General features: G+C 36.5%; 1 protein-coding gene across 2 annotated transcripts in view; it reads left to right on the forward strand.

Moving 5' to 3' along the window:
* LOC129579010 (homeobox protein homothorax) overlaps positions 1-16,706 on the forward strand; it is a 311,382-nt gene that overhangs the window by 176,528 nt on the left and 118,148 nt on the right. For both annotated transcript variants that reach the window (XM_055468462.1, XM_055468463.1), the window contains exon 8: positions 11,431-11,526. In XM_055468462.1, coding sequence (XP_055324437.1) covers positions 11,431-11,526 — 96 coding nt within the window. The remainder of the gene's footprint in view (positions 1-11,430; positions 11,527-16,706) is intronic.

Below are 16,706 nucleotides of genomic sequence, written 5' to 3' on the forward strand. Positions count from 1 at the left end.
AAGTCTATATATCAACTACACCACATGCGTCTAACACATAATTACAATAAAACCGAAAAATTCTCACATAAAACACTTTTTTATGTCCAAAATAAAAATGACACGAACAAAAAAAAAAAACAAGCGGAAAAAAAACTTTTCGGAATATCATATACTCTCGGGCCCACCAAACACATTAATATGAAATACACATAAGCAGACGGCCAGAGATAAACGGAGCTCAAAAGAGACAAGGCTAAACACTTTGTAGACAAATCACATATAACGATAGACCAATGCGTGAAAGAGAGCGCAAGCATTCAAAATGAAGAAATGTCTCTTGCATCTTATGTCGAGAAATGAACGCATTAGCATTGGCTTTGATACGAAATGTAATTAATATTTGTGTGCCGGATTGATAAACTAGATCCAATTGGCCATTTCCATTCATTTGGCTGTCGCTATTCAGATATCGGCCGACGGTGATTGAATCAATGAAACAGCGATCGTTGTGCTTTTGTGTCAGTTCATTAAAAACAGTGAAAACCCAATAAAATTCACTTTCTTCAATTGAAACGGGAAACAGTATAAGTGATCTGAAATGATCACGTTTGGCGAATAATATCAATGATGAAATACATCATAAAATTAAATGAAGCGTGCTTGAACTACCTTGTGATAGAACTCAAAAAATTGTTTCTTCCATTGGAAATGATTCAATTGGAGACACACAATACTACAAGTCAGTCTTGGAATAAGATATAGACAATTCATCTCCATTCAATTGACGACACAAATAACCAAAACAAGTAAAACAACAAGTCTGCAAAAAAATGTGATATAAATTCACAACTCTAGATAATAACCATTGATAGATAGTCTCAAAAACTTTATCAAGATGGACAAAGTTTTTATCATGCCGAAGTCATCATCATCGAAAAGAAATATATGAGAACGAATGATATGAAGAGCCACAAAAATAATGGGCGAAAGATCCCAGTCGATCAATTTCAAATGAAATGTCACGTAGCAATTCAAATGCAAAATGACAATTTATTCTACAATTTTAAGGTGGGCATCTTTTGAATATAAAACGATTTTTTTTTTTCGTTCGTTCATGTCATATCTTAGACAGTTTTAGAGAACGAAATTCGTTTATTTAATGTGTTTAAATTATGTATGAAGTAACTTTTTTTCTCGTTGTTGCTTCCTCTCATTTCCACCTTGTTGTCTGATTGTACGCTTTGCTTGGCTTGTTTCCATTTTTTAAAAAATGAGTACTTTCTATGGACATTGATGATTTCGATTTGGTCAATGATTTCGTTTTCAATGTTGTTGTTTGTTTGTTTGTTCTATTTTCTGTTTTATCAATTCTTTGAAACTTATAATAGAGAAGAAAATCGACTGAATCTTTTAGTTGATAAAATTAATTAACGTTTTATTCGTTTTTGATGATGCTAGCTACAAAATTGCCATTCAATCGAGTGTTGAATAGAAACTTGTTCCATCGCACCGTTAATCAATATGGTCTTTTCGATGAATCGATAAAACGTGGCCGTGACACTGGCAATGACTGAGTATTTAGATAATTTATGCTGTATGGCTAAAAGCAGACAATTTATTTGTTGGCATTTCCATTTTTTCTATATATCCAAATTGCATTAGATACCCGCCCGATCGGATGGCTGAGCCAATATGCTAATTGTGAAACGAGAGTGAGTGAGTTAAAGAGAGGGAGAGAGAGAGAAAGAGAGAGAGAGAGAAAGAGATGACACCATGTGTGTGTGCGCTAAAAACAGATCAGCAATCTGTCGAAAATACCTTCCATTGAAATGGAATGATAAAATCAGTTCTTTTTGATGAATTCAAATGGTTTATTAATTCGTTTGCATTGACTGGGTCATTGACATGGATGCCTTATTTTTCGCCGGGCGACACACAGCAGACAAAACAGCTGAACAATTTCGAATATTAAATGTAAAATTTAAATACATTGAAATAAATTATCTAAATTATAATTTATGTGAGCAAAAGAGTGGTGAGTGTGCGCTTGAGTTTGTGCTCGCGTCCGCCCATTTACCCATACTTGGAATGTGTATGACACATGGAGTACGGTTTGGTCCAATTCATATTTTTACGTATTCGCTTTAAGTCTTCAGCGAAACACGAATCTCGTTGCCGCTGACTTTAGAATATGTGATTTATTCGTACATAAATTTCGAATGATTAAGGAAGCAAGTATTGTGCTGCGTTGCAAAGAAGAAGAAAAAGAGAAAAGCAGCGCACGGAAAACAACATGCATAAATGAAAGCGTTTCCAAATCGTAACATTGACATTGACCGTTTTTGGTGAAACATTTACGAAATGTTTTGACCATTTGCTATTTTATTTGTGTTAATTTGCCATATAAAGAGGCATAAATTCATGAACCGTATTCATATCGAGAGAGAGAGTAGAGAGAGTAGAGAGAAAGATAAACAACGAAATTTATTTGCGGAACCGAGAATAAAGACGGCGAACGGCTTCGCACGATTACGATGCGATAACTTTTTGGCGAGAAAACATTGATCTACATAATAAAATTTACCTGTTGAATGTCTGCTTAAACGCACGCACATTTTTATTCGATGAAAAAAAGGGCAGCGAGGAGAAAAAAGCGACTAAAGAAAGCGTGATCTTCGTGTGCTCGCCCTCTCTCTCTCTCTCAAATTGATGCAGATCAAACGGAAATTTCATAGTATGATTTTACTTCGCTCTCGTGTGTGTTTTGCCATCTTACGCAAGGCCGCATAAAAGGTGGAGCATAAATTATTCATAATATACCATTTTTGTAGCAGTTTGTACGTTGTCCCGTGTTATTGTGATTTTCTTTCATCATCTTGTTGCAATTTTCGCATCTTTCGTCATTGACATCACGATGAATATCATGTCTGACAGTGATTCTTCTGCTGGCCTCGTATACCTGATACATTTCACACAATGAAAACGGTCCACTTTTACGATGCATATCAAAACAATGTCTGATACTTCATAAAATATAATCTTCTTGTATCCGTTTCGTTGTGTCGCTGCTTCTGATTCTCGGTTGTCTGTTCCAAAATGCTCAGTGTTCAGTGTTCAATGCTCAATATGTAATGCATTGTGTCGATATGGGTCCATAAGACGTGTTTGTGCTCAGATGCTTGAAGCATCGGGCATACAGCACACGCAATAGTACAGTTACCGCACTCAGCCTATCGCACTTGACGTGCAAACGAAAATCAAACTCATACGCATAAAATGTAAATGGTTAATATCATAAAACTTTATATGTTTATCGCACAAAGCATAAGCACAACATAAAATATATACGCACTACGGCTTGATGACTTTCTTCTCCTCTTTGCCTGTTTTCTACTTACCATGTTACTTCCAGCCATAAATCCGTACGAACACGTGGCTTGGCTCCATATTGAATATCCTTGATGCAGTTATAAAGCTCATGTTGGCATTTACGATTACGGCAGTCGGAAGGAATCCACAATTTGGCCAAATAAGAATTGTATTCGAATTGGATTTTTGCATTTCTCCGTCGGAGACGAATTCGTATCAATTACTGCAGCCAGTGTGTCTGTGATGGATTTCTGTGCTCGGCCAATTCAATTTGATATTTTTTTCTTCTAAAGTACAGCGTGTGTGCACAGTTCAAATGCAGCCTCTTTATCATTTGGCCACGTTTAGACAGCTCTTATGAATGAATCTGGCTGGCTATCAGTCTTATAAAAACAATGACATTCAAATCTTGCACCCGGTGAAATGTGCTTTACATGGTGAGATAATGATAAAATGTTTGCCTCCACTCATTATGCTGAGCAAAGTTTCGGTTAAGTGAATGCTTACGATCTCCTCCCTCTCATTCTCGGTTGCTGTTACTCTCTGACTGTTTTATTGGCAATCGAGATGTGTTATCAGCAATATAATGCAAGTAACGACCCATCAGATAGGGTACAAGCTATTTTATAACAAATATTACACGCACAGTACATTCATTGATCGTTTGGAGCAGACGAGAATGACGACGCTCCTAGGGTTCCTTCCTACCTTTGTTACGCTGCGCATAAATTTGCTGAGAAATTGTGCGGAGCATTTTTACAATTACCCATCCCAAATTCAGCGCAGAAGTGCCATTTGTAAACAAAATAATGTCTGCATTGAACCATTATTTCATGTGCATACTTGTGCAGTCTATATATTAGCGTCAGCGCGCGAAATAACTTTCGTTTCTTCGTTTGTTTATTCGGCAAGTTGAGTAAATGCTGGACGACCTTCAATTCATTTAAGCCTGGGCCATCCTGGAACAAAAAAAAAATTGAAACCAGTCTCGCAAGTCGATGTCACCGACATATTTACGTAAGTCCAAAATACAAGCCAAATCAAAAGACATTATTGTTTGCTTCAATTGTTAAACAGCATTAAAAAATCGTTTACTCACAAAACATTGTGCTTGAGGATTTGGAACCGAAACAGGCAAAAACAATAGATGTATTTCAAGCAGAAACAGTAGATCGAAACGTTCTCATTTCGGATATTAAACATTACCATCGAATGTGGCCATAGTGATTTGGTTGGTCTTTTGATAAAAATCACTAATGGAACGGCACAGAATGAGCAAGAAAAAAACGTACTTGTTTCTATTACTGAATGGAAATTTGCGTCGCAACGAGGCAAAAGCAAACGCCGAAATGAATGGGGATTTGGCAGTAGCATCAGTACAGCATCACAAAAGTGACGCGCCATGCCTGTTCTCCGAGCGAGCTTTCAATGGGTGCACAGTGTCTCGCTCTCTTACTCTCTATCTCTCTCTCTCTCTCTCTGTGTCTTTCGACTGCGGCATGCCAATGACAACGATAGTGACACATTCAACTGAGGGATGTCATAAAATTATACTAGATGTTTTTGATATCGTTTTGGGTATTATTTAAGAACCGTAAGATGTTTCAGGCGAAGAGCGAACAACAACGATTCTCCGAAACGACTTTGTAATTGAATACATGATTTTACGTCTGTTTAAATGGTTCCACACATTACGTCATTTCGGTTTTCTCCTATCTAAATTCTTTCCATTTTATCTTTTGGCTGGCTACTTTTCATCGAGCCGCTCCACTCGACAGTTGCCGGCATGGGCAATCAAACTCAGTTTTATCACTGTGCACGCAGTCAAGCGACCGGCGTGCTGATACATTCTATTGGGCAAATATTGATTTTCGTGATATTTTCATTTGCCAGAGAATCTCCATTCTCTCGACGCGAGCTGTGAGACACACACACAGATACACACAGTCCAATGGCATTGAGAACATGTCTGTCCATAACCTAGACTCAGACGACGAACGCCAAAGAGCCATTGCTCGCCGCCATCGTATACTGGTTTTGATAACGAAATGTGCCCCAAATCGTATAGATATATATGCGTAGTATTCATTATGCACACTTAAAAGCATCAAAATGATACAATTAAACCGAAATGAAATGGGCAATAAGGAAATTTGTTTATGGTTTTTGACGTGTGTCGAAACCGTGATGGGCGGCAAAGTTGACTCACTTCTGCGTGCTTCGTTGTGGTGCGGCTTTGCCATGGTGTACGGTGTGCGCCAGTCAAAGCTACCCGTCAATGAACGTCAATGAAGATGACAAGGAGATGTAAATGTAAATGTATGGCGCTCCAAACAAACAAACAAATAAAAATATTTTTTCTTTCATTTGTGTATACACTGTATACACAAATGTATGTAAGTAGTGTGTTGGTTAATCACACTCTAACGAAAAGTGCCATTTGAAGCAAGCTGTAATCGTTTTGGGACGCTCTTTATGACATTCAGTTGTCAGGACTTGTGTGCATGGTGTTGACGGTCGAACCGAGCTTTATCGACCGAATGATTAGATGAGTTTTTCTTCCCCCCCTCTCTCTTTCTCTCTATTATTATCATTATTCTGATTTTTATGTGTGCACCTCTCTAATGCTAATTGCAAACATTTGCCTTGACCCAAATTGCTGATTGATGTTCGCACAATTCCAATGGCACACTTACTGAAAAATTGTTGTAGGTTACGATCAGGTGTAAAAATAAATTTAAAAACCATAAAACGAGCGACGAATGTGTTTTTAACCACCAAAAATTGCACAACGAACCGATTCTATACGTCATCTCCATTCTGAAATAATGTAATATTTATATTTACATGAGCCGACTTGACATTTGTTGAATTCTATCTGACCATATTTGAAGCTCGTCTGTCACTCATAGTTAACGGAGAATCAATTAAAGTTTACATTGTAGAATGATAGATATCAATAACTAAACGGAATGATGGCGAACAAAAACAGAATACAACAACAGGCAAACCGAAAACTTTTTAAAAAGTCTATTCGACATACGATTTTAATTGAATTTGTTGGAAAAATATTACAATTTGAAGGTGATTCTACGTTTCTACGGTTTTTTTACGTGTGTATTTTTTTCTGTTCTGTCATTCATCGATTCCAACGAAATATCTGAAGTGCTGTTTTTTTATTGCAGTTTATTTTTTGTGTCATCGTGGTTAATTGAGATGTATTTTAATTTTCGTGAGCATTTGTCCCTTGCTGCTGAAACATGCGACTAATGAATAATGTGTAGTCAACAATGTTTGCTACACAGTGCTGCTGGATTTAGCAGCATTTCGACTGTAGTTTGAAGACATTCACACGTGAACGAATAAATCATGAGTTTAATGTTTTGTAAAATATACAGTATTTATTGCCCATTCAAAAGCTACCATCGTTTACTATTCACATTGAATATTCGTTCGTATTTTTTTCCGTCATCTAGAGCTGGACTCACCAAAATTGGTTGACACTTTGAAACAATAATATAAGTACCAAACTTTATAGTTGGTTGTATCTGGTTGTATACGGTATTTCATACTTATAGTTTCACGTATTCAAGGGTAAATATAGAAACGGACCAAAATTGGTTTTAAAAAATACTAAAAAGACAAATCTAATGAGATCATTTGACAAGCCGCATAGAAGTACGTTGCATCTTAGCCTCACTGTGTAATCGTTTTCTTTGTGATGCTTGATCAGCGTCTGTTTGTGATTTACAACTTGTTAAGTGGAACCGCATGCAGAATCCGATTATTAACAAAAGGTAGATACAAGAAATGATCAACGAAACTGAACTAGTAAATCGTTCATATTATCGTATAAAATTCCACGATGGTGTTTTGTGCACGATATTCCGACAATGCTATAATCATATATTGCCAGCTGAGAGACTTCCTTTCGATGTTGTGTAAGCTTGTGTATTGGGTTTTTGATTTTCTTTGCATGCACAAAACGTCGGGTAAATGGATCACCTAAGCGGTTTGTTGAATTTATTCGCATGTGCAAGCGTATCGATGGCATGCAAAAAGTTCCCAAAACGAGACTATCGAGCTGATATATTATATCACGTCGCAGCAATTTTCACCCGACTGATGCTGTGTGATTATGATGTGCTCGCCCGATGATGATGATGATTTTATACATACATATATATGTATATGCGCGCGTATACACATTTACAAGACAGCATCCATTGTTGAAAATAGCGACAAGTACAACACATAGCATAAGAATTATAATAACAATGCCAAAAACACCAATAACAGCGTCCGAGCCATTACACAAATGCTCTCTTTTTTTCCATCATATTCCTTCGTCAGTGCAAACCTGATTGAATCGCATTCATGTTACGTGTACGAGTATCTACTACCTATCTATTATATCCTGCTATATATGTGTGCTGCAGCCAGTTTGCTATGTGCTGCATTCGACTATTAGCTCTAAGTGGCGATGATTGTGTAAACGTACCGAGGGTTCTGAATTCCATAAAATGTGCTATGATGTGCGCCCGTATTTGTTTGCCCGTAAGTGAGTTTGCGTGTATCGAGGTGTATGTGTGCATGTGCATGTGACTGTGTGTGTGTGTATGTGTGTGTGTGTATGAATTGTCAGATGCAAAAGCCTGCATCGATTCACAAATGATGCGCGCATAAAATGATGGGGAAGCCCATGTTAAGAGAAACATTCTTCAAAAAGTGATTTTATGTGTTACGTTTATTATTGGACATGGCAGGTCGTGTCTTAAATCAATCCCTCCTCTTTCTCTTTCGATACGACAACGACGTCAACAACGACGACGGCGATGGTGGCTACGGCACTGACTATGGCAGCTCCGAAAAATCCATACGTTTCATGGTGATTTATATACATGCAAAATTTGAAATGTAGAATGATTCGATGTGTTTCAAATCGAACCGAACCGAATCGAATCGAACCCAATCCAATTTATTTCGCATCCCATATAATCATATTTATACACGTTTCCACATTGTCGTCACGAAATGTAATATCGTAAACAAAATTACGCATCTTACTTCAATTTGTCATAAATTTTCGTATATTGCGTTGCACACACGATGAAAGGTGCCACACATAAGTTCTTTCCAATGTGGCGAACATCAAATCGTTTGTTATTTCAATTTGGCGGAATGAAATAATTCAAAAGAATTTAATGCTTTTCAAATAAAATGTCTGCATTCCGAAAAAGAGATATAGATAAGAATAGTGACAAATACAGATATCGATACAAGCAACAATTTGAAATTCGTGTTGTAATAAAACTCATATATATTTTATATTTGACACATTTTTTTTCTCTTCAATGCATATGTACGCATATTCACTCCATTCATTCAGCTTATTTTTTGTTGGGTTATTTTGACGGCCGCATATTATCGCGCCGAACATTGTGCTCACGAAATGAAAGGCCGTACACACAAACACCGGCTGCATGCACAAAACGGGAACGAAAGAGAAACAAGAAACATAAGCCATGAATAAAAAAAACGGTCATCAAAATTTATCATCAAATAATTTATATGGGAAATATGTCACAATTTATGAATTATATTTTTTAGACTTTTTGTTATCGCCGACGCTCCATCTGTTTTTCACTGGTCATTGCCTGTATACATATATATATATATATATATATGTATGTTTGTTGCTTTTGCATTTCTTACACATTTTCAATGGATACACTTTTTTCGGGTTCTCACAATCTGAGTGAAAATTTATTACGATTTATTGACATTCACCACATTGACCAGCGGATACATACATTTTGCGTTATGTGTGGGGTTTCATGCCACGAACATTTCACGTTGTATCATGTGTTCTCCATATTCAAATTAACGCTGCTGACATTATTATCCTTAATGTCTAATTTGCTCGGGTAATATACAATTGAACGAATATCACACAGAATTTCTTCAATACTATTAAAATTCGATGGAAGAATGAAACAAATTATTCAGTCTAGTCAGACTCTATCTTTATTTCAATGTGAAAAAATGAAAAACTTGTGAGTTTTATGTAGAAATTCGTCGCTAGAGAAGTGGAAAGTTATAATAAAGTTATTTTCCATTTATTCTTGTCTTTTTCGTTTGCTTTCCTTTTAATGCGGTTTGTTTGCTCAAAATTAAAAAAAAAAAACTCATTTTATTAAAAATTTGTTTTTTTCTCTTCGCTCACTCCCTTTCTTTCGCGTATGAATGTAATATGTAGAAAAATTGAGTCAACATTTTATACACATTTTGTGAATTCGCTTTATTAGATATGATTAGATAATATGGTAACGATCACTCTCCATGGGGTAGACAGAGCTTTGAAACTTTCTTTTATTATTTTTCCTTTTGTTCCGACCAATTAATCTACATTGTGGATTTTTTTTCTCTTTGAATTGACTCTTTTTGCACAGAAAATGTTCAATTTAGATAAAAATCAAGTGAAGAAAAATGCCGTTATTCCTTCAGATGACTTTATATTTATTGTGAAAATAAGTGGACAAAAACCAACAATTTCAGACTAGAGTATCTCTTTGGCATCGATTGTAATTTGAAACGAGTTTGTTTGATGCTCTTCATCCAGGTATCTATCTATCTATCTGCACTGGTATAAAAGAGCATTACATGATTTTTGGGTCATTATTTTCGCTTGGTGATTCACCTTAGAGTTCATAAAGAAAATAATAGCAATAACCGTTGCCAAATTGCGAGTCACAGCCAGCAAAAAAATGAATTCTATAAGGGGGATGAAATTATTATGTATATATGTATTTCGTGTACACGCGCATATCGACGTCATCACATGTGTAACACTGTTTATTGTATGTGCGAATGGTGTATGGCCTCAGATTGCATGGTATGCTATTTGCATTTGCGTTTGTTCGAAAACGAGAAATCTAGCTTAAAACTGGAAGAGAGAGAGAGAGAGAGAGAGAGAGAGCGAAAAACGAATGAACAAAGAAAGACACAATGTCGATGGTACACGATGGTGCGTATGAATTAAATTGCTTTTTTCGTCTCTCTCTGCTTTAATGCACATGAAGCTGTTTCGTTGTGTCGTTGATATCGCCTTCATTTACTTCCATAGCAATTTAGCCATTTTATTCATTTTTGTTGTTGTCATTTCCCGCATGATAACAGTTCCGTGTGCACACACACACACACACACACACACATACACACACGGGCACACGCATGCGAGCGTTCCAAGAATATGCCGAGCGAAGCGAAGATATGAAGACGATTTCATGTAATTGAGAATATTGCTTTTTTTATGAATTTTTATTGCAAATAACATATTTAAAATGTATGACAGTTGTCTTGCGTTTATTTCGATCTATTTTTGGGCTGTCTTTGTTTCATTTTCCTCATGCGTCTGAACTCACACCAACCATTTTTGGGGGATTGAAGAACCATTTTTGTGAGTGTATGTTTTGCCTTGTGCCATTTCCCAAAGTGAGCGTATTTTCATATTTAGATCATTTTACCGCCGTCACTTTGCGTCTTTTTATTTTGTTCTTTCGCTCTTTCGTTTCTTTTTGGTTACCGCTTCTCTTGGGTGTTATGCACAATATGATATTATGATGATGTTCAGGGAACGAAAAAAAAATGAATTTCCCTCTATTTTTTATGCATGTTGTGGTGAATGAAATCCATTTATTTGTTGTTTGATGAGATTCCATACCAATATTCAAGCTATAAAATGAATTACATGCATTCATGATACAACGAACGAAGATAGTCTAAGTTCAGATAGAACGAATCCTAGGTAAATAAGTTTATAATTGTAAATTACTGCAGCGCTAAAAGAATGGAATGCGATAGACAAAACACAAATGTGATGCTCTACTTTCAATTTTATGACAATTTATTTTTGTACAGTTCAAGTATCCCATTCAAACCACCGCTATTGTCACACAAACAAATCCAATCTAACTTTTTCTTTGTGTGGGTAAATTTAGTGATTACATTTTTTATTTCAGCCAGAATATAGAACAAAGAAAATGGTTTCTAACAAAATTGTGTCGTTTGTTTTAACAGGTCGATGGTGTCGAAGAGAGTGGTCATCGCCTCCAGATGCACGAAATGCAGAAGCAACGAGACGATTATATTCTTCAGTCTTCCTAGGCAGTCCGGGTAAGTGTTCATTTTCAGATTACATAAATTTGTTCAGGAATGCGCAAAGCTTTCGAATTTTGTTCCCATGAATATTGGAAACACGCGAAAAGTTAAATCAAATTTATGGCATTGGATTTCGGAAAGTTTCTCCCTTTTTTTCCAACTTAAGCCCATCGACAGTGTTTGCCGAAAAACACACACGCTCCATTCAAGTGTAGTTATGATTAACTCGGTAATAACTGCGAATAAAAAAGACATTGTTTATGGCATATTTCTTGCAATCGGTATGTACCCATAATAAAACCCGCGCAACTTTTGCATCAGCTATTTTATTTTATAACGAAGAAGAAATTCTCAATACGATTAGTAAATTCGACTTGATGCCATTCAACAACTTAAGACCATTGCATTGAACTGTATTTTCGATGGTTATTTGTTGCTTAAATCTGATTGCATTGAATCGAATCGAAGTGTGTATGTGTGTGTGTGTGTGTGTGTGTGTGTGTGTGTGTGTGTGATAAATGGGGAATTTCTCACTGAGATTACAATTTTTTGTAATAATTGCGCGGAGTATATTTTTTCGTATACAAATATGAGCTGATGATCCTGATTTACATTGCTGCATTTGGTATGCTTCCATTGAAAAAGAATTAAATGCAGAAAATAACGAACTGCAACTATGTGTAAGTTGGCGAAATTCCATGCTCCATAGCGTTGCTTACCATTTAACCAGTTGTATTAATCTGTCGTTCAACAGAATAATCTGCTTCGATATTCGAACATTGCGAGAGAAAGAAGAAGAAAAAAGAGATTTTTCCATCTCTAATTATCGATAGCCGTTGATGAGATTTTAAAAGTTCTCATTAGCCCTGTTAACGGGTTCTTTTAATCACTTTGCCAAAGTAACCTTTTCCAAAAAAAAAAAAACGAAGAACCAACAAGGATGGGCATTGGGCACGGCATTGCATGGTACGTATGGAAAAAAGTTAAAATATTTTGCATTCGGCTCAAATAAGAAGAAGCAGCCGGATTCAATGGGTGGAAAAAGCTAAAATTAATGTCCCTCTTTAAAATGTGAAACATAAACAATCTGATCAAACCAAATCTCGCAGTGACAAACACACTCAAATTAATCGGGAATAATCCGACAAACGCTAAATTATGTGAACCAATGTATCGGTTATTCATTCCGATACTGCAGTGCAAAGACATGGCTGGAGAAAAAAAACAGCATGACAGACCGATCGATAATTAAAGATAGAAATCGGAATCGAAAAATCGCAAAATGTAAACGATACGCCAAATTAGCGACTGGCAATTATGATTTGGTTCTTTTTTTCTCCGTCTCCTTTTACAATTTTATTCGACATAGCCGTCAAATTATGAGAAACCGTGCACCATATTACCACATATGACAGTTTTCGTCATCGCTTCAGGTATACACACGGCAAGTGTTTATTTTTCGATATTAAGAAGATTTTCCATCACCAATGAATTTGATTTTATTTTGCTTTTGCTTTTGCTTTTCTTCTTCTTGTCCGCCATAACGTGTAATGGGTTGCGTTCATAATCATGAAAATCAAATGGAATCTCTATTTTGCGGTGTGATATTTGTCCAATTAAAGTTGTCGAATTAATCGTGTGGTAATTCTAGAGAAGTTCGACATCGAAACAGAATATCTAATTGTATTGTCAGTTTATTCCGTATAAAGTCATTCATTGTCCCATTTTTCTATTCGTATTGAATTATTCAATACTTAATATTGACTTTCAAGGTAAATTTCGATTCGTAGATTCGTTTTCATTTATTGCAAGAGCGATGCGCTATATATTGTTTGTACTAAAATCTAGACAGTGTTTGTTATCCACAACAAATGCTTGTTACACGGGACATGAGACGCCATCTGATGGTAAATCCATGGAGGTAAATGAATTCGTTTATTGAAAGAAAGCATTTTATTAGAAAAAAATTCTGCCGGGTCGTTTGAGCATTGGTTCAAAGTGAATACTATTCGTTGTTATTAGACATTGTTGAGATTCTTCGTTGTTTCATTTGGTTGGTAATGGAAATTGAATGAACTACCTTCTCGCATTTGTTCTTCGTCACATTTTTCTTGTGCTATATCAGTCTCTCGCACCTTTTGTTCTTGAAAATTTGTCCATTACATCGATGAATGTTCTGAAACAATCTCACACTGTTTTTCTCTCAGACTTACATATGTTAATCTTACGAACTTCGAACACGAATGTTATCCAAACACACACACACAGCCGAACGATTCAATGTCTCGTGTTATTTAGCGTTATTATAATTTTATCGGATTTCAAAGTGAATTTGTGAAAATTCCGAGTGTGATTTCTGAATTGATTTTAGCGAATTTTTCTCTATCGTAAATGAATGTGTATAATGTGTAATCCACTAAAATGATGATCATAAAATACTTAAAATCATCGCATTAAATTGTCTACACAGCAAAGTTCGATTACATGCACGCGCTCCAGAAATTCATGTATGAAATGGCTTTCCCCAACCCATTCCGTGCAAATGCATGAAATGTCGTGTTTATACCATAGAAAATAGTTGGAGGATGCGTATGTGTGTGTATTGAATTTTTATTTGTGTGCGTGTACTATGGCAGTTGACTGTTGACAAAGCATAGCACATAAAAATAGTATGTGCAGCGTGTGTTGTATGTTTGAACGGCGTATTTTGATATATTTCCATTAATAAAATTGGCTAACAACTTGATCTTGATGCCAAAGGAGCAGACGGCAATGGCAGTTGTAAAAACCATAAACGACACAACGGTCGAAGCATACGAGTGAGCGCATAGGACTGAGCAAGAGACATTGACTACGATGACAATGAGAATCACAGAATTACACACACACACACACACACACACACACAATAAAGTGCCAGGCTATGACGATGATGACTCGATATACGACGCGAAAAACGAAAAATCTCCCATAGAAGGAAATTCATTTACGCTGATTCATTATATATTTGGTATACAAGTGTAGAAGATCCAAACCATCGAAACCCATCCACAGTGCATTGCCTTTCGTACATTTTCCAATTTTACCTCGCCTTGCATCTTGTTCGCTGTTGTGCGCTGAAATTTTGTTCTTTCTTTTAAATTTGCACGTAAACAGGCAGTACAGCATTTTCCTCACATGCAGCTGCGCTAAGCAAAATCCAAAGGCGAATTTTTCATTAAAATATTCTCGTACGTATGCCAAGAGTACAAGTGGATTTAGTATGTTTACCACTTTGCTTAGCTGGCAATTAATATGTTCCGTAGACACGATTTCCAATTTTACGCATTCTTTCCTTTTGATTTGGCCGCATCTCTTATTTGTTCCCATTACTCACCTCTATCGAATAACGTATATTCTACAGAGAAAAAACGAAAACAAAAGAAAGACTCAGGCAAATTTTATGTATTTAATAGTAAATTGCTCAAATTATCTTTGTGCATGAACAAAGGAAAGGAATATCGAAAGAGAGAAAAATCTGGATTAAATAAAGGAACAATATAATCTGGTGTTATGTCTGGTGAAAATGAATAAATGAAAGAAAAATTCGCGACATTTCCACTTAGAGTCGAATCATAAATTCGTAATTAAAATGAGAAAACTTGGTACGATTTGTCCAAGCATTCTATTTCGAAGGGAATCGTATCAAAATGAGCGCTAAGAGTCGATTTGCTGAAATAGAGACACGTCTATATCGCTATAAATGGCACGTAATACGTACGTCGGATGTGCTACAAATCAAAACGGCACATTGTGCGCAGCGCAGTTTCAGTCCCCTACTCAACATACCCATTTTCACGACAGCCAATAATTCTTCGCAAACCCATCCGAAAAGATATTCGTCAATAAAATGGCATAAAAGTGCCAATTACAGGTTTGCAGTGCAATCCAAGAAAAGAACAAAACCAAAATCAATAATATCTCTTGAAGCTCCCGATTCGTTTGATCGGCCCTCGCCGAAGCTCGATTCAAATTGAAATAGACACATTAAACCGAAATGTGCACAACAAAAATTCATAATAATGAAGAAATCTATACCGAATCAAAGAAATAGACCATTCAGACGGCGATAAAATGCTTTTTATGACATATACAAAAGTACTGTATTACATTTTACACTAAGGCAAGAAACATTCATCCGTCTGTTGTGCGCTCAGTGTGCGTTTGTGTTAGAAAGCTGTGTGTGCCACAGCTCGATTTTGTGTATTCAATTCGTCTGGATAATGTATATGGTATGCATGCGCCGTCGTCGTTGTTGTCATCGTCATCGTCGTCATCAAACCCGTGTAGACTGTGGCTCGAGAGCTCGAGTTGAGCCCCATTAAAGTGGAAGAAATATAACAAAAACAAACCATTTACGAGGAATATTTATAGCTAGCGGCTGATTCGGTAACCGGGGAGTAGACATAAAATGGTGAAACAAACAGTCAACTCAACTTCAATGCGAAAGTGAGACAAACACATAGTGCACTGTGCTGTGCAGTTGCTGAACACGAACGCCGTTTCGTTGCTGAATTGGAATGGAACGAGAGCGCTAGTGTTTAGCGCTCTCGCTACGCCAGAAAATACTCAAACCGTTGCCAATTCCACTCAAACTCATCGCATCAAATTTCACTCAAACATCAAGTGCGGGAATGAAACGAACATATATGCTTGTTTGTTGAATCCAACATGGTTGCTCTGCTCTTTGCGCTCTTTCTTCAACTTTCCCATTCGATTCTCATAGAACCTTTTTTGTACGGTACGTTCTGCGTTTTCGTCTTGTTTCTATGGTAACAAATACACAAGCACCAATACCGAGGCGACGCATAGAGAGAGAGAGAGACTCTGTGAAGGAAAACCACACTGGAATCGTGTAGATTTCTCTTCGCTTCGATTCTTTCACTCGAATGTTTCGTTAGTTGGAAACATTTGCAAAATCGAAAGCAGCCAACATTGTTTTTTTATTTGATTTTGTCGAAGTATTAAGCAAAATCAATACACAGTCATTCGATTTCATTGAAACTACAGTTCTTCGATGCTTTCTACTGGAATCGAAATGAAATCGAGATATGATTATTTTTTGCCGTAAAATTGAATGCCAAAATCTCTATATGATGAGTTTTGAGCACCGTATTCCCGGTGCAGTCGGGAAATAAAATGGACGAATGTCGATA

Source organism: Sitodiplosis mosellana, unplaced genomic scaffold, assembly GCF_009176505.1.
Source record: "Sitodiplosis mosellana isolate CC-2019 unplaced genomic scaffold, AAFC_SMos_1.0 Smas_scaffold_6226, whole genome shotgun sequence".
Taxonomy (NCBI): domain Eukaryota; kingdom Metazoa; phylum Arthropoda; class Insecta; order Diptera; family Cecidomyiidae; genus Sitodiplosis; species Sitodiplosis mosellana.